This window comes from Trichechus manatus, unplaced genomic scaffold, assembly GCF_000243295.1.
Source record: "Trichechus manatus latirostris isolate Lorelei unplaced genomic scaffold, TriManLat1.0 scaffold00156, whole genome shotgun sequence".
In the NCBI taxonomy this organism is placed as follows: Eukaryota; Metazoa; Chordata; class Mammalia; order Sirenia; family Trichechidae; genus Trichechus; species Trichechus manatus.
In genome coordinates this window covers 3261374-3283197 of record NW_004444092.1, presented here as the reverse complement: position 1 = coordinate 3283197, position 21824 = coordinate 3261374, and the positions used below count along the sequence as shown (strand labels likewise).

Below are 21824 nucleotides of genomic sequence, written 5' to 3'. Positions count from 1 at the left end.
CGGCCCTTCCCACCGCCGGGGACCTCGGCTTCCTCGCGCCGCGGCCCGCCTCGCTCCCCCGACTCTAGCGCGCCGGCCGGGTTGCGCCCCGAGCTCAGCGCAGGCTTCGTCCGACGAGTTGACCCACATTGCCCTTTCTAGCCCCTTGGGTCTGTGTCCCCTTTGCCTTCCTCCTCCCCACCGAGCTGTGACCCGTGTTGGCCAGGATTGAGGACTTTTCTGGACCCAAACTGGGGAGTGTGTTTTGTTCCCCACCCCATGCTGGGCAGCCAGTGGCCTACTTTGTGTGGGGCGTCCGGTTCGCCTCAGTGACCCAGAGCGAAGCTGGCGTAGCCTCGGGCTCTTGCTAAGCTGGTGACAATTGGGCTATTTCCCGCGGGCTTTGAGGTGTCCCCCACCCCCATCCTTGACCAGACCCCCTCCTCCAGGGTTTCTGATACTATGTTGGCTGCTCCTTTGTTCGTGGAGGCGAAGCAGAGAGCCTCGGGCGGATTGTTCTAAGCACCCGAGGGGGGTCAAAGTTGCCTTGCTAGGAGCAGCTCTGCTCCGGAGCTGATCTGAGCAGCTGGTTGTTTTGAGGTTTGGTCCCTTTCAGCAGAATCATTTCTAACTCGCTGCGAGGACTTGATGCACCGGGCTTGGAGCTGGTGACATTAAATCAACCAGCCGCGTAAACACCTAGGTGACTCAAGCACAGCTTAAGGCACTGTAACGTCAGGCCGAGGGGCATCGCTCGGCGGAGAGAGCAGCCGCGCGGCACACCCCAGTGAGGCGGCGGTGCCCCCTCCGCTGCTGCGGAGCGCGGCTATTTGCCTAACGGCCTCGGACACTCCCTCGATCCAGCAGCCATGCATTGTTAGCGCTAGAGGCAGGGTCGGGGAGAAGCCCAGCACCGTGGGTCCAGAGAGGCCAGGGCGGCGTGGGGACGCTTCGAAGAAACCCTTACAGGGCTGTGGGGAGACCTGGTGCAGGCCAGGCCACCGCAGGGAAATGGCAGCAGTGGCCTAATGGGTGACCGCAGTTCTGTGTCCTTTGCTTGCAGATCAACAAAAAACCACAGTGATTGAAAACGGGGAAATCAGGTTCAATGGAAAAGGGAAAAAGATTCGGAAGCCTCGGACCATTTATTCCAGCCTGCAGCTTCAGGCTTTAAACCATCGCTTCCAGCAGACTCAGTACCTGGCCCTTCCCGAGAGAGCTGAACTGGCAGCTTCCTTAGGACTGACACAAACACAGGTAATGCCCGGGAAGCCCAAGTATCCCCGAGATGCTGACCCTGCTGGCAGTCTGGGCAGGGAGCACACCAGGAGGAATTCTTGGCCTAGTCAAGCAAGGATGGAAGGAGCTTAGTGACAAATGCCTTTGCTCCAGCTATGCGCTTTCCTGGGACAACACAGTTTGGAATAAATTACCTGGTATTAAATACTGGATTGGATTTGCACATCCTCCCAACCCTCTGCAAACCAACCCCCCCCCCCAGCCTCCTCTGGTGACCAAACTCATAATTCAAACGAGTCCTATTCTGGAACAGACCAACATGAAAAAGAACAAACATATAGGAGGAAAAGGCACTCAGGCCAGGAGGCAGAATAAGGCCCACATTTCTTAAGGATCCTTGCATGGGCCCTATGAGCTAATAAGAATTGGAACTCATTGGCATAAAAAGAAAGATCATGAAGAGGGGGAGAAAAGGGGCTAGGCATAGGCTCCAGTGGCATTTAGTGAAAGGAAGCACAATGGTACAAACTATTCATCCTAGGATGGCTGAAGTGGGTTTTTCTAGAGACTCCCTAATCTCAGTGGTTAAATCATCTTGGGTGAGGGGGCCAGAGCAGGCTGAGGGTCCTCCCTGGTGCAGCGACTTTGGGGCAGTGGCAGAATTAGAGATCGAAGAGAAATGCTCCCAAAATTATAGCAGGTGAAGCCACAGTTCAGTTCAGTTGCTGAAGTTCTCTCATCATCAAAAGACACATGGAACAGGCATTTCAGACTTCATAGGAAAGGGCTGACTTAGGCATATTAGAGCCCTGATAATAAGGCTAGGTTGCAATCGGCTGCATTTTTGTCTTTGTTGGTTAACTTAGCTGCATGGGGTGGCTGGTAGTCCCCATTTGAGGTGGGTGATCTTCATTCAGCAAGGGGACTTCAGATTTTATGAGACTATGGCTGTAGAATGATTGTGTGTTGTCTTAAGATAGATGCTCCTTAAGCTCTTCTTTTCAATTCAGCCTGCTTTCTTTTGCCATATTGCCCCTGAAATATTTGGGGTTTGAAATGAAGGGATTCCTGCTACTCAGTGACTTGTATTCCTCTTGGAAAAGCAGATTGCTGTGAGTAAGGATTTTTAAAGGTAAAGGAAGCTATACCATAGGATTGCTTTCTTCCAATAAAGTAGATCTGAAATGTCGGCCTAGATGTGCTTCCATCCCAGGTTCCTGGTTCACATTTAATTTTCAGGAGCTCTTTGACTATTCTTGACTACACTAACAATCATGTGATGATTGTTGACCACAATTTGACTAAGCAATATACAAAGTTAAAAATGAGGGAGGTGCAATTCCTAATCCCTGCAGGGTTATGTGGATATATTTATCTGAGGAAACATGCTCCATGCCTACTCGATGGCATGTGCAATACGTGCAGAGATATATTCAAGGTGTTTGGTTATAAATGTTTACCTGTTCCTAGTCATTTGATCACTGTACATGCTTAGAGCTAGCCAACTTTGGGGGTTAGTAATTATCAAAACACAGACTATCAGAGGAGGTGCATTCAGTTGTATGGCTTTGATCAGAAAGGTGTTCTGTTTGAAAATTCCCGTTAGACTTTGAACCTCATTCAGCTCTCTTATTCATCTTTTTTATTTTTTTTTCTTATTTTGTTCTTATTTATGCTCTTCTTTTAAACCTGGGTTAGCACCCAACTCAAGAATCACAAAGACTGTAGGTATCCAGACAAGATACCTAGATGGGGGGGGGGGGAAGGTGAGGGAGGACTAGAAAGAGCTGGCGGGAGGCGGAGACTTCAAGACTTGTCGGGGTTTTCGGTATATTGCTTCCAAAGCCTTGAATGACGCTAGAGGCACTGATTCAATGCTGTTGTTGTTGTTTGGCAGTGGGGAGGGGGGCGGGGACCTAACGATCGCTGAATTTCCTTTCAGGTGAAGATATGGTTTCAGAACAAACGCTCGAAGTTTAAGAAACTGCTGAAGCAGGGCAGTAACCCGCATGAGAGCGACCCCCTCCCGGGCTCGGCGGCCCTGTCGCCGCGCTCGCCGGCGCTGCCTCCGGTGTGGGACGTTTCCGCCTCGGCCAAGGGCGTTAGTATGCCGCCCAACAGCTACATGCCCGGTTATTCGCACTGGTATTCCTCTCCACACCAGGACACGATGCAGAGACCACAGATGATGTGAGTTGTCCGAGGACAGTTGCTACTATAGGGAAACTTCCGGACAAGGCAAGGAGGATCGCGGACCTGCTTGCATCTGCGAAACCGAGCCGAAGGAGCAGGCTCGGGAGAACTCTACGTGTGGCGAGGGACCGGCTGGGCGCTTGCTCTTTCTGTCTCTCTCACTCACTTCCTTTCTCACCCTTCCCTTTCTTCTTTCTTCGTTCCTTCCCTGGTACCTTTCTTCTTTCCTCTCCTAACCTTGTCTGCGTTCTCCTTGAGCAACCTCAGTAATTGATCTTGCCTCACAGAGACAGAGACAGAGAGAGAGACTGGTTGCTATGCCAGCGCTCCAGAAACCCCTCACTGTAAGGATATTTTCTCTTTCCCCTTGGGAATCTAGGCTTTGAACCCCCTCTTCTCTTTGGGAGTATCCATCAAAACGACTTTTTTACAGACTTTTTCCCCACCAGAAGAATCTGCGCGAACATGGCAGCGTTTTCACTTGTTTAATGAGTTTAAGACATCACATGATGAAAAAGAAGCATATTGAACTCCTGTGTTTTTATTTACCAGTCTCAGACTGACCAAAACGGAAGAAGAAAAAAAACCCTCATAACAGCCCTCCTCAAAAGAAAAGGAGAAAATCGGCTGCAAGATGAGAATGTTGCCACAAAAGGAATGCTGCATGTTTATCAAAATGAAATGGGCAGAAATGATAATAAAAACCACTCTTTCCCCACCTTAACCCCAAACCCTGAACTGGAATCAGGAAAGACAGAGAGAGGAACCAACCAAAATCACCATTCTATTGCTTTGACACCTTTACTAGGTGAATTGGTGGCATTCACTAAGCTAATAAGGACGTTTATATCAAGAAACATTTCTGTATATATTGTTGAATTTTAGTTGTACAGATACTTTGTATGTTTTTGTCTTCTTTCATATATGGAGTAAAAGCCACAAAATGCCAGAAGTGTCCTGTATATTTTTCTGTGTGTGTCTCTGTTGCCCTCTCTCCCTTTCGTCTCCCTCCCTCCCTCCAATTATATTTTCTATCACTCTTAAAATAAGTCCTATTTCCTAATATGGGAAGCCCTATATAGAAACATCAAGTGCCGGCAAAAATGTCATTTTGCACCTCTAGCCTTTGTCTTGAAAATTTTAACAGTAGCCATGGGTATTTTCTTGGTTTCCTTTACCTATTAAGTTTCTGTTGTAATTTCTACACATTTATCAATTTTTTTAAACATTAGTATGACCTATCCCCAGGTTAATCTCTAGACATTCGGTAGTTTCCCGTGCTGAAAGTGAGTATTCTCCTTTCCCTTCTCCTAGCCAAAATAATACAGTTGTATCTGTCTTTGTTTGGAGGCATTTTTTAACCAAAAAGAAAGACTAAAAGAAATAAAAAACAACCAGAAAGCAAATGAGCAATTATGACTACTTAATGTTTAAAAACCCTTTGCAAACCAGCTATATAGAAAAATACACTATCCTGGATGAAATACATCCTTCCGATCTTGTGGAAAGCACAGAAATAATGAAAATGAAAAGTCCTTTCGTCACACAAGCAGGAAGCCCCATACTGTGAGAATTAATGGCTACAGACCTGGGCATCCTTCAAATTATGAACCTTGAAACCACTGAGCCATTTATCAGAAGTCAATAGAGATACTCAGAGTGCTCCATATAATGACAGCGACGTACAGTTGTGCAAAAGGACAGTCACTATAATTAGACACAAAGCAAAGACTACTTACCAATATACCCGTTCCTTTTTTTGTTGAGCAACTTCCACGCTCAGTCAGTCTTCAGAATGGTTTAAAACCGATCAGTCTTGTCATTTTCTAGCATTCGCATTGTTACATTAGGAAAAATGTTTTCTTTTCTTTTTTCCCCCTTCCTACTGTGAAACTTTGGGTTCGTAGCTCCCCAGGATCAATTCTGAACAAAGCCTCCAGCTGCAGTGCCATCCAATTTGAAGCAGACATTGGGGACAATTTAAGGTTTTTATCCACAAGAAGGTTTTTTTCCATTCTCTTAAATGCAGCCATAATTAGAGTAATTTTTCATGTAGCCCGCTGATTACAGCGTTTTTACCGTCAAAGATAATTACCTGTAATTTTCTTCCACTTTTAATACTAAAAAGCCATCTTTATTTAGATTCAGGAACAGGAAAGGCGAAACAAAAGAGGGAAATTATTCTGTTATTCATACACAAATTGCAGAGACGTAGGACCTAAAATTGAAAATTAACCAAAATTATAATGCTGAAAAGAATGGAAGAGGCTGCAGAAGTACAGCTGGTAGTGGGGCTTTGCTGAATTATTCAAATTACGTTAGAGAAAAAGCTACCATACATCGAAACCAACACTAATTTTTCTTTAAAAAAAAAAATCCACCAGATACATGCCAAACCACTGTTGGTGCATGGAATTTTGAAACCCAAGCAAATGCATGTTAACAACATTGGAGGTGGCTGTCATGATGTGGGTATCGATCTCTCTGTATCTTTAACATGAATCTAATTAAACAAGAAATTCTGCCAAGGGGTCCTCCCAGAACTGTGCTTGGAACTGGGCTTCTTCTGGTTCCTCTGAATCTCAAGGGTTAATATTTCACTCCTTAGAATGTATTGACCCTATAGTAAACCGATTCCCGTGGGAGGGAATGGTAGGAGGGGCGTGGGCGGAAGGCAGCGCCCAGTCGCAGTTCCCACTACGCTTCCCCACGTTAGAAATTCCCTGGAGGTTGCAGAGTTCGCGTTCTAAAGCCTCGTTCTGACCACATTTCACATTAAAAAAAAAAAAAAAAAAAAGCTGCGGGGGATGGCGGAGGGGATGATTTCTCCTCGGCTCCAGTAAGCATCTCATCATCTTTTGACACAACTTAGTCCAAAGGTTCACACCACCAGAGAAGCGCCTTTCCGCACTTGGGGTGGGGGAGCCAAAGGTTTCTCGCCTTGTGCACTTAACACCTCTAGCTGCCTGCAACGTTGAAAGGGTCAGGAAACAGCGTCATCTATAGATAGAAAAGCACGACTTCTGGAAGGAATCTTCTTGATGTGTTTCTAAATCAGAATGGTTTGTAACCTTGGCTCCGCCGCTGGGTTCAGCGTCTCAGCCTCCGTACCCTTCTAACACCACTGTCCACGCCTTTTGGGCCCAGGGGACAATACTGCGCTATCCGTACCCGCATCCTGCCTTCCATTCTCCCCACGGTACACCAGCTTGAGGCAAAGGCCCTGCAAAGCAGCCTTGAAGATTTTTAGAGGCCAGTTATTCCGGAAACTTTCCCCCATGTGAAGGATAGATGTCGAAGCGGCTGTATAGCCCGGGGATTCAGACTGCACCTGCCTTTGAAAATGTCCGCAGATTTGTGATACCTAAGGAGCCCCGCCGCGAGAACCGTTTGCTCTCTTGACTCCTGGAAACATAAAATCATCGCACAGGTAACGACCTCACTGGATTCGCCTAGCACTAGCTTCCATTAACAATTTTCAAAAGGATTTTAGCTTGGAATCTCCAGCCGGCTCCCTCCACACCTTGCAGAAGCCTGGTCCTTTTCCCAGTCTCCAGTCACTCGCTGAACCAAATACATCAACAACAGAAAAAGCAAGAAAGACAAATCGAGTTCTTAGAGATCCCGTTCTCACACGCGTCTCCTTTACTCACCAGAACACAACCCTTCTATTCTCAAAGGGGGATAAAAGGTCAGGATTGAAAAATCTATAAAACAAAACTGTAGTCCATGATAAATGACAACAGCAACACATACAGCTTTGAAAGTATGAGAACAGAAATATGAACTGTCCCTGAAAGTATGCAAGAAATAAAAACTTACCCTCAGTGAATATCTCTTAAGCAATGTTCAGGGTCTAGAAACCTATACTGAACAGAAGCAGAGGAGAATATTTTTCTGAGTCTCAGGGCAGAAGCTCTTTCTCTATATTCTTGGTTGAGTGAGCACATCCAGGTGTGAAATTGTTTGCACACCCCAGCACCTCTTATATTGCCAGCAAAATTAGCTGTTATTACTGTCACTGTTTAGTGATGGTTAGCGTGATACAAAAAAAAAAAAAAAAAAACTGCTGTAATCAAGACCTGGCGCATCTTTGCAAATTACAGATAATTGTAAACGTCCAGATTATGATAATAGCATCCTAATCCAGCCTGCAATATAATTATTACAGTGTTACATCTGAAACTGTCCAGTAGGGCTAATTCAGCCATTATTTAGACCCTATTTTTGCACTGCAAATGGGTTGCTGAGTTGAAAATGTACGATTGTAATTTCACGGGGCACTCAATGAGTAATGGTATAGGAAGAGGAAAATACAAAAGTGAAATGTGAACAGTAGCGATCAAATCAAAACCTGAAGGACAAAAGACTGTTTGATTCACATGGAAGAAGAAGAGCGGGAATTAAGAAAATAACAAATCAGTGGTCTGAAGCATTACGTGTCCAAATCTTCAATATGTGCAGGCTAAAGTGTTTGCAAAGGCTGCTGTGTCTGCTGCTGCTGCATCGAGTTTGAAATAATTTTTCTTTCTATTTTTTTTAACCTCTTGTCTTTTTTACCCTTTCTCCTAAAGCATTTCCCTGCTTCAAAAAAAGCACCCCTCCCCCAAAGGAAAGAACATTGGTCAGTTTTACCATTGTTTCCACTAAGTCGGCCTCAGAGCGCGCCTGTCACTTGTTTATCAACACATTCTTAAATGAATTTGCAATCTCTCTTGTCATCAGATTAAAACACCCTGGGTGCTTGCAAGTATTCCTGCGCTCCGTCTCCATTCTCTTTCATGGTGAACAAGTCTTCGAGAGTCCTAAAGGATATTAGCAGAATACATATTAATTGCTGCTAATTAAATAAAGCCAGCTGGGAAGCTACCTCCTTCACTTGGCTTGGCTGGCTTTGGTTTTAATCCCATTACTAACTTTTATTAATCAACCCCCCCCAATATAAACCAGTCCAGCTGCTTCTTTTGAGGCAAGTCACTGATAAGCTTCTTTCTGAATTCCAGAAAGTCCAGTTTTATGTGTTTTTTATAACGGACAGTTCCTTCCCCCAGATAATGATTGTAAAAGAGCAAGATCAGTCTCCTTCAAATACGGGGGACCAAAAAAAAAGAGGCGGTTGGAGAGTTAGATGGAGAGATGCTGGAGAGAGGCAGGAAGACTGTGCTGGTTCCAGGGTGAAAGAAAGGGCTCTGGGGGTTTCAAGCTGTTGCCTCAAGGAGGATAAACCCTGCTCTGGGGGGAGATCTCCAGAGTCCTCTTCTGGTTCCTGATGGGGACCTCTTGGTCAGGGATACCTAAAGCCCTCATATTCCCTTATATCAATTTTCTCACCCTGAGCACAGTGAATTCTCTGGGCGTCTTTTCCAGTCCCAGTACAGTGCATGATGATGCTCCCTCCTCCCACCACCTCACAGACCTGGGAGCTGCCCAGCCAGGGCCACCCTGCAGGATGGCAAACAGGCTTCCTAGCTCCTTTGAATTTAAGGGCAGTAATGAAATGTCCCCCGTTCAGTGACCCCTGTTCATAGATGAAAGTTGAACCCATATCCTGACGCTTACCCCGCCCCTCTTCCCCACCTTGCAAATGGCAAGTGGCAGATATAGTCCTTAGATGACAATAAGCTTCCAGTGGCAGATTTCTGTCTTTGAGGGAAAAAAAATGCTTTAAAATAAATCATAGCTTGCTAACTGTTTACTGCCCTTCACCCCCACCCATTTCTAAAAATAAAAATAAAAACAACGTAGACTGTGCATGGTGAATGGATTCGACAGAGAATCATTACTAACGCTGAGATACGAGAGAGAGAGAGAAAGGGAATAATGTATGAAGCCCTTTTTTCCCCTTCCTGCGGCGAAAGGTCGTAATGTGTGGTATTTCACGGTTTTATATAAATCTTGGTTTAGGATGTGGAACACACTCAATAATGCATGCGCTTTTGGCAAAGAGACTTCTTCTGATCCCCATAAATCAGAAGTAAATAAGAAGTGCCGGCGAACAAAAGAGCAGAAACATTTAATTGCTACAACAGGACTCCCACCTCCCTTAAAGAGAGACTGCATGTAAATTCCCCAGTTCCTATCTTCACGGTTCGAGTTCGACCTATAAAATAGGTTATTACATTACAGCCGGTAGTCCTGGATGATTGAAAAGGAAGTCCCCCACCCATCCCCTGGCAGTAGCTACAGTTTATAGTTTCTGCCCCGCACCACTGAGGAACCTAAAGCCTGTCAGATGCAAAAGAAAACGCGGGGGCGGGACGGGGCTGGGGGGAGGGGGGACGGCGCTTCCTAGAAAAATATTTAACCAATCCCACATGTGCCACCGTTATTTGTGCTGTTTGCGAGTCCCGAAGTTCGCTGTGACTGGGCCAGGGTTGAAAAAAACAAGTACTGTATGCAAGCACCGGGGCAACCTGAGAACACAGGCCGAGGGCGGGAGCAAGCCGCAGCGCCCCCTCCCCAAACTCCCGGGCGGCGGGAGCCTCCACCCAGCCTCTGTGGGAGGGGGTGCTTAAGGGTGGAGAGAGGGGTGACCGCAGGCGGATCCGCCGGCGTGGCGCACTTCCCAGAGGTGCCGGAGGGCGTCTGCCCTCAGGGCTTGCCTCCGGGGAGAGCTGGAGCGCTCTGGGTTGGCGCGACCCCAGTGGCCAGTGGGGGCCGCGGGATCCAAGGGGTTGTGGGATGGGGTGGGGAGGGGGGATAGTTGGGTAACCCTAAAGATCCCTCTCAGCGAATAAAAGGAAGTGTAGAGGAGGAGGTGGGTGCTGTTCCAGCAAGCATCCTCTGTACCTCGGGCTAGGGAGCTCAGGAGACCAAGCAGTGCTAAGGCCTGAGTGAGCTGTAGGGCGCACTGGGAGGAGGCGAGCGCGGCCTGGCCTTGGCGCGCTGTGGGTGACTCCCGGGACAGCGAGGCCAGGACGCCGCGAGCCGTGGGGCGTCCGGTGGGATCAAAGCAGTCAGAGGAGGCCAGCCGGCGCGTCTGGGATTGTGGGATAAGGGGCGGGAGAGAAAGGACTGGCACCGGCGGGGAGATCCTCGCCTGGCCAGTATCACCGGGAGGGGGGGTGTGCGCATGTGTCCGTAGGCGGGTCAACCCGCTCCTGCCTAGGCCGAGCCCTGGGTGGATCCGAGTGTGGGTTGACAGGCTCCCGGGTGGGTTCCCCGACGGGAGGGAGAGAAAGAGAGCGAGATCAAGGGCAGCGAGGTCTGCGGGTTCCTCTGTGTGTGTCTCAGGCCCTGTGGCTCAGCACTGGAGCCGCCTGGCACCCACAGGAATGCGGCTTCTCTAGGCTCTCCAGGCCGCCCCCTGTTCCACAAGGAGGTAGCCGCCAGGAAAAAAAGGGGGGGGGGAAGGGCAGAAATCTGCCTAGCCCCAACCCGAGCCTCAAACAAAAGGCAATTTATCTCATCTCCTACAGGAGGGCCCCGGAGGAGGGCAGGGCACCAAGGAACCGCTCTGGCCCTGCCTGCATGCCCCAGGCCTCCTAGGCTTTGTGAGCTGGCCTAAAGATGGGGGCAGGAGAGGGGAGTTGGGAGTATAGAGGGGGTGAGGAAGCCCACGGAAAAGAAAATTAAATCGTGGGATGGGCTTGATTCCTCTTAGGACCACTAGATTGCAAACCAGGCAAGTCGGGCGTGAGGTCCGGGAGAGTAAGATAGGCCCTTCCGGGAATATTCTGGGGGGTGGTACACGTTATGTTCGATATAAGAATAAACAATAGAGAGGGAGAGGGGAGGTGGGAGGGAGAGCGAGGGAGAGAAACATCACATAGATATTTTTAGACTTTGCTGAAGATCTGTTATTTTTACATCCTTGGGCGCGGGACTGCAGGGAGTTAAATTCCCGGGGGAGAATCCCCATGGTGCCAGGGAGAACCCGCTGCAGACTGGTTTGCCAGAATATTTTTGTCCACGGCTCCCCGACCAAGTTTAAAAAAAAAAAAAAAACCCCGCGCAAGAGAGGAGGGCACTGCGAGTGGAAGAAGTGAGGTTAGCTCAAAGAAAGGAATCCTGAAACCAAGCCTGTGTCCGCGCGGCGTTGGGCCTGGCCGCCTCGCAACGAGGCTTTCCTGTCCTTAACACCAAGCGGCGTCAAGGCTGAGGGAAATGTTAGACGTGTACATGGGTGCTCCCCCCCACAACCTTCCCAAACACACATCCCGGCGGGGAGAGGCGGCCGCGCAGGGGACAGCCAGGCGCTTTCAAGCCGCGGGCGCAGAGTTTCTCTCCGATCACCAGAAATAAAGCGCCGGCTATCGGTGTAATGGAAACTCCCGAAATCCTCACAAGCAAAGAAAGAAACAACAGCAGGAAACAAATCCCTTCAACTCTTTCCTCCTTTCCCCCATTCTGTGCCAGCGCAGAAGACAAACCGCACGCCGCCTTGCCTTCCCGCGAGCACCTCGCCACCCGGAACTTTTCCCGAGAAAGGAGGGCTGGCGGGAGACAGAGAGGGGGAGAAGCTGCGAGAACCGGCGGCTGCGGAAGGGTCCACAGCTCAGGCTGCCGCCTCGTGCTCAGCCCCGGGTCGCCCCGGGGCCAAGCAGGGCGCTTCGAAAGACCCGTCAAACTATTGAATCTCCAAGGCCCAATTCCAAACCCGCGGGCTAGGCTTCCCTCCTGGAAAGAAAGGAAAGGGGAAGAGAAGGAAGAAATCGAGAGGCTGGAAGGGAGGTGGGGAAGAGAGGAAAGGAGAGGGAGACGGAACACACAGGTAAATTCCCCTCCAGGCACACAGCGTGCCTCTTCAGGTCTGGTCTCCCAATCCTGGAAGAGCCTTCACAGAATCCTCAGATGACAGGATGTAATTTTTTATGTTCTAATCCCCCCCTCGCCTTTTTAGAAGGCTCTTTTGTCACATTTATTGCGCCGACTTCCTAGCTGTAAAATATTTCTCATGCATCTTGTAATTTTCAACACGCTTTTCCCCTTGGCATCCCATGGAAATAGAGTCTGGCGGACTAAACGACGAAGTCAGAAAGACGCCTACCATTCACGCCTGGGGGCACAGCTATAGACGGCGCTCTAAGGTCACACGGCTGATGTCTATATGCAGAGGTGCAGGGAAAAGGCCACGGCTGCAGCAAGTCCTCCCTCTTTGCCAAAGAGGGCTTCACAAAGGAAAAATCTCCACAAAAAGATTCAATTTCCCATCGTTTGGAAGCTGCTTTGCCACTGTTTTAGGTAAAAAGCAAAGCAGAGGGAGCCCCTTCCTGTAAAAACCATACATGGGTAAAGAGGATGGAAGAAAAAAAAATCATATTAGGAATATTATCTTACATGAAGTGAAATCAACACAGTGCCACAATGCTTTCATTCCTTTCCTTTACCTTGCAATGCCCTGCTTGGCCTACCGACTTAGGTCCATTATTGTTCTCAATTCCTGCAATACAGAGAGGCCTTCAGGGCTCCACAGCACCTTAGTCTCTCTAAAAGAGCTAAGATCAATTTATAATAACACATCTAGGGAATCCAAGACTGTACCATTTGCCATGCCTCCAAACATTAGAGTTTAAAAAACATTTTTTTAATAAGAGTAAAGGGAGATTTCTCTCTTTACTTTTTTTTTTTTCTTTCATTTTCTCATCTCTGGAAGCTCCCTTTGAAGGGAGTGTAATTTGTCTAATTGCTCTGGCAATACACAGAGGCTGATGGTGGGGAGGGAGGTGGGGGACAGCTCGCCACACTAATTGCTTTGAGTTTAGAATTCAGAGGGGTTATTGAGGGATTTCTTTTGCCTTCTCACTCACATACGGAGTGGGGTATGTATTTAGATTTCAGCACTACATTCTACCTGAAACAATTTCGGGTTAAACTTAAAATGATCTAAACGTTTTCTGAGGTTAGGCCAAAAAAAAAAAAAAAAAAAAAACCTGAATATATATTATAGGCAGTACTATAAACAGGCCACGTGTGTATATAGAGATATAAAGTACAGCATCCAATATCAACATATACAGTTCTGCTCCATGCAGCCCCATTTCTTTTTTTCCTTGTTGGATCTCTGCAGAGCTTGTCTTCCACTAATTGCCTGCATGAAACGTCACTAGCCAATTATCCTGGGGGCAAAAAGGAGTATTTTTGGAAACATTCTGTTTTCATGGTCGAAATAATTTTATTTATCCAGAATATACAGTTTAATTCCTCTATCTACACTTATTTACATGGTTAAAATAACAATGGAAAAAGTCTTTTGAAAAGTTGAGGTCATAGATTTCAAGGCACCATTGATAGTGTCCACAGTTGCGCAAAAAAAGTTCTTCTGTAAAAAAAGGGGGGGGAGAGAGTCCTTTGAAATGCAATAACTTACATGCAAAAAAGGCTTTACACAAGAATCTTTTTTAGTTTGTTTCCGTTTTCCAAACGTCCCCATATGAATTCCTTTCTTTATGATTTTCTAAAACAGCAAAACACAGTAGTCCCAAAAAAACAGGGCAAAGGAAAGTGGCCCGTCTAATAGAGTGTCCCGGGGGCCATCACCAGCGGGTGCTGTAAGGAGCCGGGCGGCGGCAGGTGGGAATTGATTGAGCTGGCTGCGCTCGGGTACCAGGAAGCCGAATTCTCCAGGTAGCTGGACGCGGGGGACGGGTTGGAGGTCGGAGGGTGGGCGTGAGGGTGGTGGCTGAGCGAGCGGGACGAGCCCTGGGGCTCCCACACCGCCGGAGACTGCGGCGAATTACACGCCATAGGGTCGCTGGAGCTGGGGCTGTGCTCCGGGGGCATCTCCCCGTTTTTCATGATCTTCTTGATCTTGGATCTTTTGTTCTGAAACCAGATTTTCACCTGGGTGGGGGAACAAAGGCACACGTTACCGGGACACTCAAAGGTCGCCCGCGCCTTACCCGGGGCCGCAGAGGGAGACAGCTTCGGGCCCCTAGGCGGCCCCGCCTGGCGTGTCCCCGCAACTTGCGGCCTATGGCCAAGGGGCTGGGCCTGGGGCAAAGCCTCACCTAGCCTGCTCGGCTAGCAGGGGCCGCCGCGAGGACGCGACCCCAAGGCTTTGCTCTTTTGTCTGGGCTGGGGGAGGGGGATCCGAGCCCGACTGGAGTGTCCGCGGCGGCGTGCTGCACGCGTAGGCCTGCCCAGGGCGCACGGAACTCGGCGCCGCGAAGGTCTCCCAAAAGACGGCTGGAATCTGGCCGGGGGGCGGGGGCACGGGCTGGGGTGGGGGTAGGGAAGGCGCCGTGGCGCGAGCGCAAGTTAAGGGAGAGGAGTGATCTCCCAATCTCCTGCCCAACTCCCTTCACTCCCATCCCAATGCCATGAGGCCAGAATCCCCCTGCAGCCCTGGGCCGCGACTCGAACATTCTTTATTCTTCTATAGGCCTCAGCTGGAGTGGGGTAGGAGTGAAGGGCATGAACTAATCCAGGAAGGTTTCCCTGTACAACAGCGCCCCCCCACTCCCAAAGCCTGCGACCCTTTAATTTCTCAGGCCCGAGGCAACGTTCCGGCCTTTGCGCGGCCTGAGACCGGTGCTAGGCCTCAGGGCCTTCTCACCCCCGGACAGCTCCGCATTTTGAGAAAACCAGACAACTTCTCAAGCCTGCCAGGGCTTCCTAGAAATAACCCTCTCGTTGTCTCCAAGCTAGGAAACTGGCTTCCCGCCCGAGAGGTCCGATGCGGAGGGAGGCATCTCGGGACGAACGACATCTCCGTCCCGTTTCCACTGTCGCATGACACTGACACCCGGCCTGACTCTGGAGGGAAGGGCGCAGGGGGCGGTGTCTTTTTGCTGTCTGTCTTTCTGTGAGTTTCTCGCGGATGCTATCGAATTCGCTCCAGTCCGTTGGGACCGAACCACGCGGCCCAGCCGGGCTTGCCGCTTAGGCGGAGCTCGAACCCGGCTGCGCGCCGATTTACCTGTGTTTGAGTCAGTCCCAGCGAGGCGGCCAGCTCGGCGCGTTCGGGCAGGGCGAGGTACTGAGTCTTCTGAAACCTTCTCTGTAACGCGGCCAGCTGAAAGCTGGAATAAATAGTCCTGGGTTTGCGAACTTTCTTTGGTTTGCCATTCACCATCCTTACCTCTGGCTCGGACACTTCTTTCTCTAAATAATCAAAATAGACCCAGTTAGAGCTTTTCGGCAGCCCTCTTGCAGCACTCTCAAATTCAGTCCTTGAGTTTCTTACCATGCAGGCTTCACTCTCTCTTTCCCCCATCAACCCCTTTGGTTTACCAGAACGAGATAAATATGCCCCTCCCCAAATCGTGGAAAAGACAGTCTCTGGTTAATCCCCTTCTCCGTTCATACAATTCCTGTGAATTTGTTCAAAGGGCTGCGTACAGCCCAGCTGCCTTCTTGGCGTGCGGAAGTTAGTCTTTGCCCTACTTCTCCAAGATTTGTTTTTGCCCATCCTGTGCTCACCCGCTTTACTGGGACGAGGACGGCCAGCCTTTCCTGAGGCTTCAAAGGAGAGCCTCCATCTCTCCGCCTCCCCCCGACCTCCGATGGGTCAGCGTCTGTTGGGGCGCCCGCACAGGCCAGACTCATGGGCAGGGAAGACGCATACTAAGGTCTCCAAAGTTCAAAGACCCACAAGCAAACTATGCTTCTTCACTTCAGCAGCAAGCGGTTGGGCCGCCGCAGACAGAGGGCCGATTATGCAGCCCCCACAATCTCGCTGCAGATCTGCGAGGGCACAGATGTGTCTGGTTTCTTTTACAAATAGACTTAATACGTTCTTGGCCAAAAGAAAAAAAAAAAACACACTTCCATTTATGCACGATATACAGAGACAGTGAAAGAAAGGAAGACGTCCCACCCCCGTCTCATTTTAAAGCTCACCAAGAGTCACACATTGAAAAGGAATCGGTAGTGGTGGTGGTGATCGCGGGGGCGGGGGGGTGTCTTCGTAGGAAGGGGGCGGTAGGTCAGGACGAATTTCTCACTGACTATAACCCTTTCTCAATCACTGTAATCCTCCAGTATCGTCGGAGGAAAAGACTTCCCTAAATGCGTGTTTTACAATCGTGTCCTGGGGTCAAAAGTCCCTTTCCCCCAAATCACCATTTTATCAGAAGTGCCCATCCTGGCAACCGGCGGAGAATGGTGGTGGTGGTGGTGTGTGTATGTGTGTGTGTGTGTGTGTGTGTGTGTGTGTGGTGAGGTTCTGGGAGAGGAAGGGTGGAGAATAGGGCTGTGGGGCTGTGGTCTCGATTCTGCCAGAGAGGGGGATGCTAATATTAGCAGAATTATTAATGTACTGGTGGGAAGAGATCAAACCCACCAGTAAAACCGCTCCACAGAGACCTCATACCTCTCTCTTACAGTTCAAGCTCACTAACCCTCTTAAACTTTCCAACTAAGTTTCAAGGAGGACGAAAGAGGAGGTGGTGGGGAGAAAGAAGACAAACTTTAAACACCTATGGAGGAAAAAAAAAAAATCCGTCCAACAACGTGACCCCTCATCAACCCTCCTCCGCTTTTAAATGGCTTTTTGTTTTTGGAACTGCCTTGGATAAACCGCAAGGCTCTCGGCGCTCTCTTCCTCTGGCGGGCTCGAGCTCCCGCCCCCCCCCCCACCCCGCGCGCTCCGTGCACCAGCCGGACGCTGCCTCTTGGCTGCTCGCAGACTAATCCCGACAGAGCTTTTGAGGCAACCTTCCACTCCCACTCGCACGAACCGAGCATGTTTACCAAAAATGCCAATAACTAACCTCCCTTCATTACGCAAACTCCACCGGGGATGTTTGATTCTTTCTTTCCACCTCGAACCCCCTTTCCAGCCTAGCTGGCTTCCTGGCCAGGCAATCTGTGAACCTGGCGACCAAGTCTCTACCCCAACCCAAGGTATCGGAGAGGAAGAATGTTAGTCTGAACCTCCGCAGACTCCTTCCACTAGAAATCTTCAACTCCTAAGACGTTGGCCCGGGAACCTCTCTTGGTTGCAAAGTCCGGGCTCCCACTTAATTCTGCCCGGTGCGCCCCGATTCCAGTGGACGGCGTGGCTCCCAGTCTCCCACCCCACCCGGCTTCTCCCGAGTCCTGAACCCCTCTGTGTCCCCCCCCCCCAGTACCTGGCTGGCTGGCAGCGCTCGGTACGCGGTTGTAGGCGCCGCCGTACTGGTGGTAGGGGCTGGCGTAGCTGTAGTCGGCATAGGCTTTGGCAGGGTAGCTCCCGGTGGAGCCGTTCACGCCGTGGTACTGGTACTGGTAGGGGTTGAGCGCTTTGCCGTAGGAAGCCGAGGTAGGAGAGCAGTAGCCGTGCGGTGCTCCTCCCGTGGGACTGTAGTAGTCGGAATCCGTGGCCGACGACTCAGGCAAAGTTGGTGATTCCTGAGACGGATGGTGCATGGCTGCGGACGTCTGGAATGGAGCTTGGAAGTCGCTGGATCGGATGCTGGGGACCCTTCTGTCAAACACTCCTGTCATCGCTCGCAGGCGGCGGCTGTCTAGTTGCTGAGGCGGCGGCTGCTGCCGGAGTTGGCGGTGGGGCTGCTCTGGTCTAAGCAGACATGGCTGTGGGAGCGAGGGAGGAGGAGGAAGAGGAGGAGGAGGAAAGGAGGAGGAGGTGGCGGCGGCGGCGAGGAGGAGGCTGGGAGTCGTGGAGGCTCTGTCTCCGGCAGGCTGACTGCTGGCTGAGGCACAGCACAGCCTTGGTTAAATCCTTAATTGCGCGCTTACGCACAGCGGGGTGGATCGGGTTCCATTGGCCAGGGCCTCGGGAGCAGCAGCAACACCCTAACTCGTCCAACTAGTTTTAGCACAACAAAGCATTGCTTAAAAAAAGAGGGAGAGAAAAAAAAAAAAAATGGAGATGTGTGTGTGTGTGTGTGTGTGTGTGTGTGTGAGTGCGCGCGCGCGCGAGTGTATATGTGTTTGTTGCTTGTTGGGGGGAGGGACGTCTAAATCTGTTTTTAGTGAATACCAAACACGACAACAGAAGCCCCAACACCCAGCTCTGTGATGTCTGGAGACAATGTGTTCCAATCAGCAGCCTCGGAAAGTGCACATGCTTTGGAGCTGAGGTCGGCTACGGTCTTTCCTTGCTCCCCATCTCCCCCCGCCCCTGTGGGCTCTACTAGGGGCGACTGTGGAACTGAACACTGCTATTGCAATGGGAAGTCAAGGACGGGGACGGGGGATGGAGGACGAAAGCGAGAAACAAGGGGGCATAGTTTTTATTGGGGTATTTGGAGGCGAGTTGTAATTTACATGTGTTGAAAATCTGCGATTTGGGGAAAGACAGGCAAATGTGCAGCGAGCACTTCCTTTGCACTGTTTGAGTGTCTCGCAGACACTGGGCGGGATAAGGATGCTTCCTAATGCACGCTATTCACTCAGCGGTTAGTGGAAGAGAGTTCTGTAACCCGAAGCTCCTATAGTAATTAAAAAAAAAATCACTGCCCTAAGCACATATAGCTTAAGGACCCCCAAATCCTCACTGCGCCCCCCCCAAGAAAAGGTGGGCAGTCCCACTTCTGTTCAATATTCTTGTCTATTTGGAAGCCATTGGAGTAGAGGTCTATAAATCTGCCTTGTGGCCAGAGACTCCGGCAAAAGCTAATATACCCACCTATCAGTTGTGATTCCTCCAGGGCAGAATGGGAACCCAAATAAGACGGGAGAGTAGATGGGGATCAAAGCCCTTTTGGGAAGTCAGAAGATGCCCGGAATTTCCCCCTCCAGGGTCCTTGGACGTAGCACCCTAGCCCAGTCTTTCCATTCCCCAAGTCCCGATTCCTGTTCCTTGTCTATTTACTGCTGCGAAGACATCTCAGCTCATATGTGAAGGAAGAAACTGCTCAGGAATCAAAACACTTCGGACATGCGGTCCAGAGTTTGCTTTTCATGACGTGTCACTCGGCTCTATTTGTAATCCAGCCGGGAGCTTAGAAATTTTACATAAATCACTCTCTCACTCTCCATTTCCACTACCCTCAAAAAGACAACTCTAGGAGCTGGATCCTGATTTGGGGCCTTCCTGCACCTTCCCCCAAGAGGTCGGAGATCTGGAGTCTGGAAACTCCACGGGATATCCAGGGTGAGACGCTCTGGCCTCTAGGTCTCCCCACTCTCCAACCCAAGAATAAAGCGCCTGCGTTAGCTGTGTCTAAGTGTTAGTTTGGCGTTGCTTTAGCCCGAACTACTGGGACCCAACCCATAGGCCAGCAAGGAGAGCTGGCGTGTCCGGAACTCGGAGCAGAATGCCAGCCTGGCTCCGAACTGCAAAAAAAACGAGCAGCCACGCGTGCACCAACTCCCTGCCTCGCCGTCTGGGCGCCATAAAACCACAGCTATTGCCGAACTGCCCTTTGGGGGCAACTCCAGCTCGGGTGCTCACAAGGAAACCTGGTTGGGTGGGGGTGGGGGGGTGTCGCAGCGCCCAGCAGCTCCCCCTCCCCCGCCTGGGTGTCGCGCTTGCGGCCTGCAAGGCCCTGGACTTCTGCTCTGAGATGGAAGTGCGGGTAAACAGAGCCTCGGTGGCCTGCCCACCCTGACCCTGCGCTGTCGATTTTGCCGCAGCTGTTCACCCTCCAGATTTAGGTTCTTGGCTTGTGAGAGCGGGCGGGGTGGGGGGGGGGTGGTGCACACTGTGCCAACCACATTGGGTTTGAGGTCCTGGGCTCTGCTCTGGAGACGTTCTCGGCGCCCATCGAGTCACCTTACACACATCCTGCCGTTTAATTAAACGAGTCGCTTCTCTAAATCAATGCCGGGGATAGATGGTCCAAAGCTCCTCCTGGCAAAGGCAAGTGGCTCAGGGAACCACCCCACCCCAACAACATGGAGGAAAATAAGATCAATACTGTTATGGTAACCAAGGTATTATAGCAATTCCTGTAGACCTTGCTGAGAAGGCAGATTCCAACAAGATGGGATTGGAAGCTGCAGCATTTGGGCAAAATTGAGAAGTTCGGGCTCCAGGTGAACACAGTGGTACCATCTTCAGTGAGTTCTAGACCTTGATAAATTTCATTTTTTTTTTTCCAGCCAAAAAAGATATTCCCTCCTATATTTCACAAAAGACATAGAGTGGGGCTGGAGGGAAGAATTTAACTTCTTTGTTTCAATTTCCAAAGCGCGTAACGTTGGCCCTCAAGCCAAATTTGGGCCACTTTGTGCTTAGGCCGCTGCTAGGTGAAACCTCCAAATCTGGGTGTGTTTCTAAGGGGACTAAAACCTCAATTTTCTTGACTTTGTTCGACTTCTTTTCTTGGTTAATCTCACTTCCCCTCCCCCTTTACTCAAAGGCATTCGGGAGGAGAGGGAGCGTTAAGTTAAACGCAGCCAGAGTCTGTTCCCCATTTCACAATATAGCCATTGTGGCTCTGTGCACGGCCGACCCCCGGCTCTGGCCGCACACCCGCGGGGATGTCCGCTCGCGGGGCTGCATCTTTTGCTGGGTTTGTGGGGCTTGTTCTTATTTCAAGGACCCGAGCTTTGTCTTAAAGCCAACGGTCGCGACGCCGTTGCCTCTTTCAAAACCCACCGACAGGCCCAGCCGTGGAGAAACAGCCCCGCGGCATCAAACTCTTCCAGAACTGTCCTCCCCACTGCGACACGTAGGAAGAATGTGAGTAATTTCATCTTTTAGTAGCCGAAATCTGCAAAAGGGTGGGAGGGTTGGCGGAACCCTAAGAGAAGTGCCAAGTCTTTACCATGAGCGCCACCCAGTGTCCGCGAGGAAAAGCGCGCAAATGGCAAATGTTTTCCGAGCTCGGAGTCACTGGCCTAACAACACCGGCCGGTCCACTGGGTTCGAGCCCATTACTATGTGGCTTTCCTTCTCTGTGCTTCTAGCAGATTTCTCTCCACTCCCACGCTATTTTCTTCTTTTTCTTTACGCCTTTACAGATTCATACCTCTCTTCCCCCTCTCATGGGATCACCAGCCGTCTCTTAACGATTCTTGGGGGAATCGAGCTGTGTTCAATTTCCTCAAAAGGGGAACTGGACGAAGTCGAGGGTGACCTCCGTTTCCTAGACATTCCTGAAGACGGAGACCCTCCCCTAGCTAGATGAGACTCTCGGGAGGCTTCCAGTCATTCACTAGTCCTAAGAACAGGAAAAATTATGCCACTCTGAGTTGCAGAGACAGTGCCATGGAAGGGTGGGGGAAAGATAATTTTAATAGCTTCAATAACTCGATTCTTGTCTCTGGCCCATCTGGAAATCTATTTACTCACAGACGTGCTAAAAGTAGAGCATTTTTTCCTTTGGGCCTGAAGTTCAAATCAATGCACCTGAAAATATTTAATTTATGAACTTAAGATCTTTTTAATATGGAAACTGTTTCATTTATTTTAAAACACTGTACACACTAATCTGATGCACATAATTCAGATAAAAAGGACCCCATAACATTTATTAAAATCATATATGCAAGTTTGATATAACCAATTCTTTTAGACTTTCGAACTTCTGTGAGTGGAATGCCTGTCTTTAAAAAGTTCTGTTCCGGTGCTCCAGTTT

The 21824-nt window shown here is 49.9% G+C and overlaps 2 protein-coding genes across 2 annotated transcripts in view; one reads left to right on the top strand and one right to left on the bottom strand.

Moving 5' to 3' along the window:
* DLX6 (distal-less homeobox 6) overlaps positions 1–3412 on the top strand; it is a 3935-nt gene extending 523 nt beyond the window's left edge. The window contains exons 2-5 of the mRNA XM_004386152.1: positions 142–196; positions 719–952; positions 1043–1236; positions 3161–3412. Of these exons, the coding sequence (XP_004386209.1) occupies positions 142–196; positions 719–952; positions 1043–1236; positions 3161–3412 (735 nt within the window). The remainder of the gene's footprint in view (positions 1–141; positions 197–718; positions 953–1042; positions 1237–3160) is intronic.
* A 10093-nt stretch (positions 3413–13505) lies between these two features.
* DLX5 (distal-less homeobox 5) lies at positions 13506–17979 on the bottom strand. Its single transcript, XM_004386131.1, has 3 exons — positions 17427–17979; positions 15272–15456; positions 13506–14193 (listed from the first exon to the last, which is right to left on the bottom strand). Exons 1-3 carry the CDS (start codon positions 17779–17781, stop codon positions 13864–13866), a joined length of 870 nt encoding a protein of 289 aa, XP_004386188.1. The 5' UTR covers positions 17782–17979; the 3' UTR covers positions 13506–13863.
* Positions 17980–21824: the final 3845 nt, after the last annotated feature.

Coding starts and splice junctions, on each gene's coding strand:
- DLX5 (XM_004386131.1), bottom strand. CDS start 17,781: ATGACAGGAGTGTTTGACAGAAGGGTCCCCAGCATCCGATCCAGCGAC. Junction 15,457..17,426: donor GAGCGCTGCCAGCCAGCCAG/GTACTGGGGGGG, acceptor TTGATTATTTAG/AGAAAGAAGTGTCCGAGCCA. Junction 14,194..15,271: donor TGGGACTGACTCAAACACAG/GTAAATCGGCGC, acceptor TCCCCCACCCAG/GTGAAAATCTGGTTTCAGAA.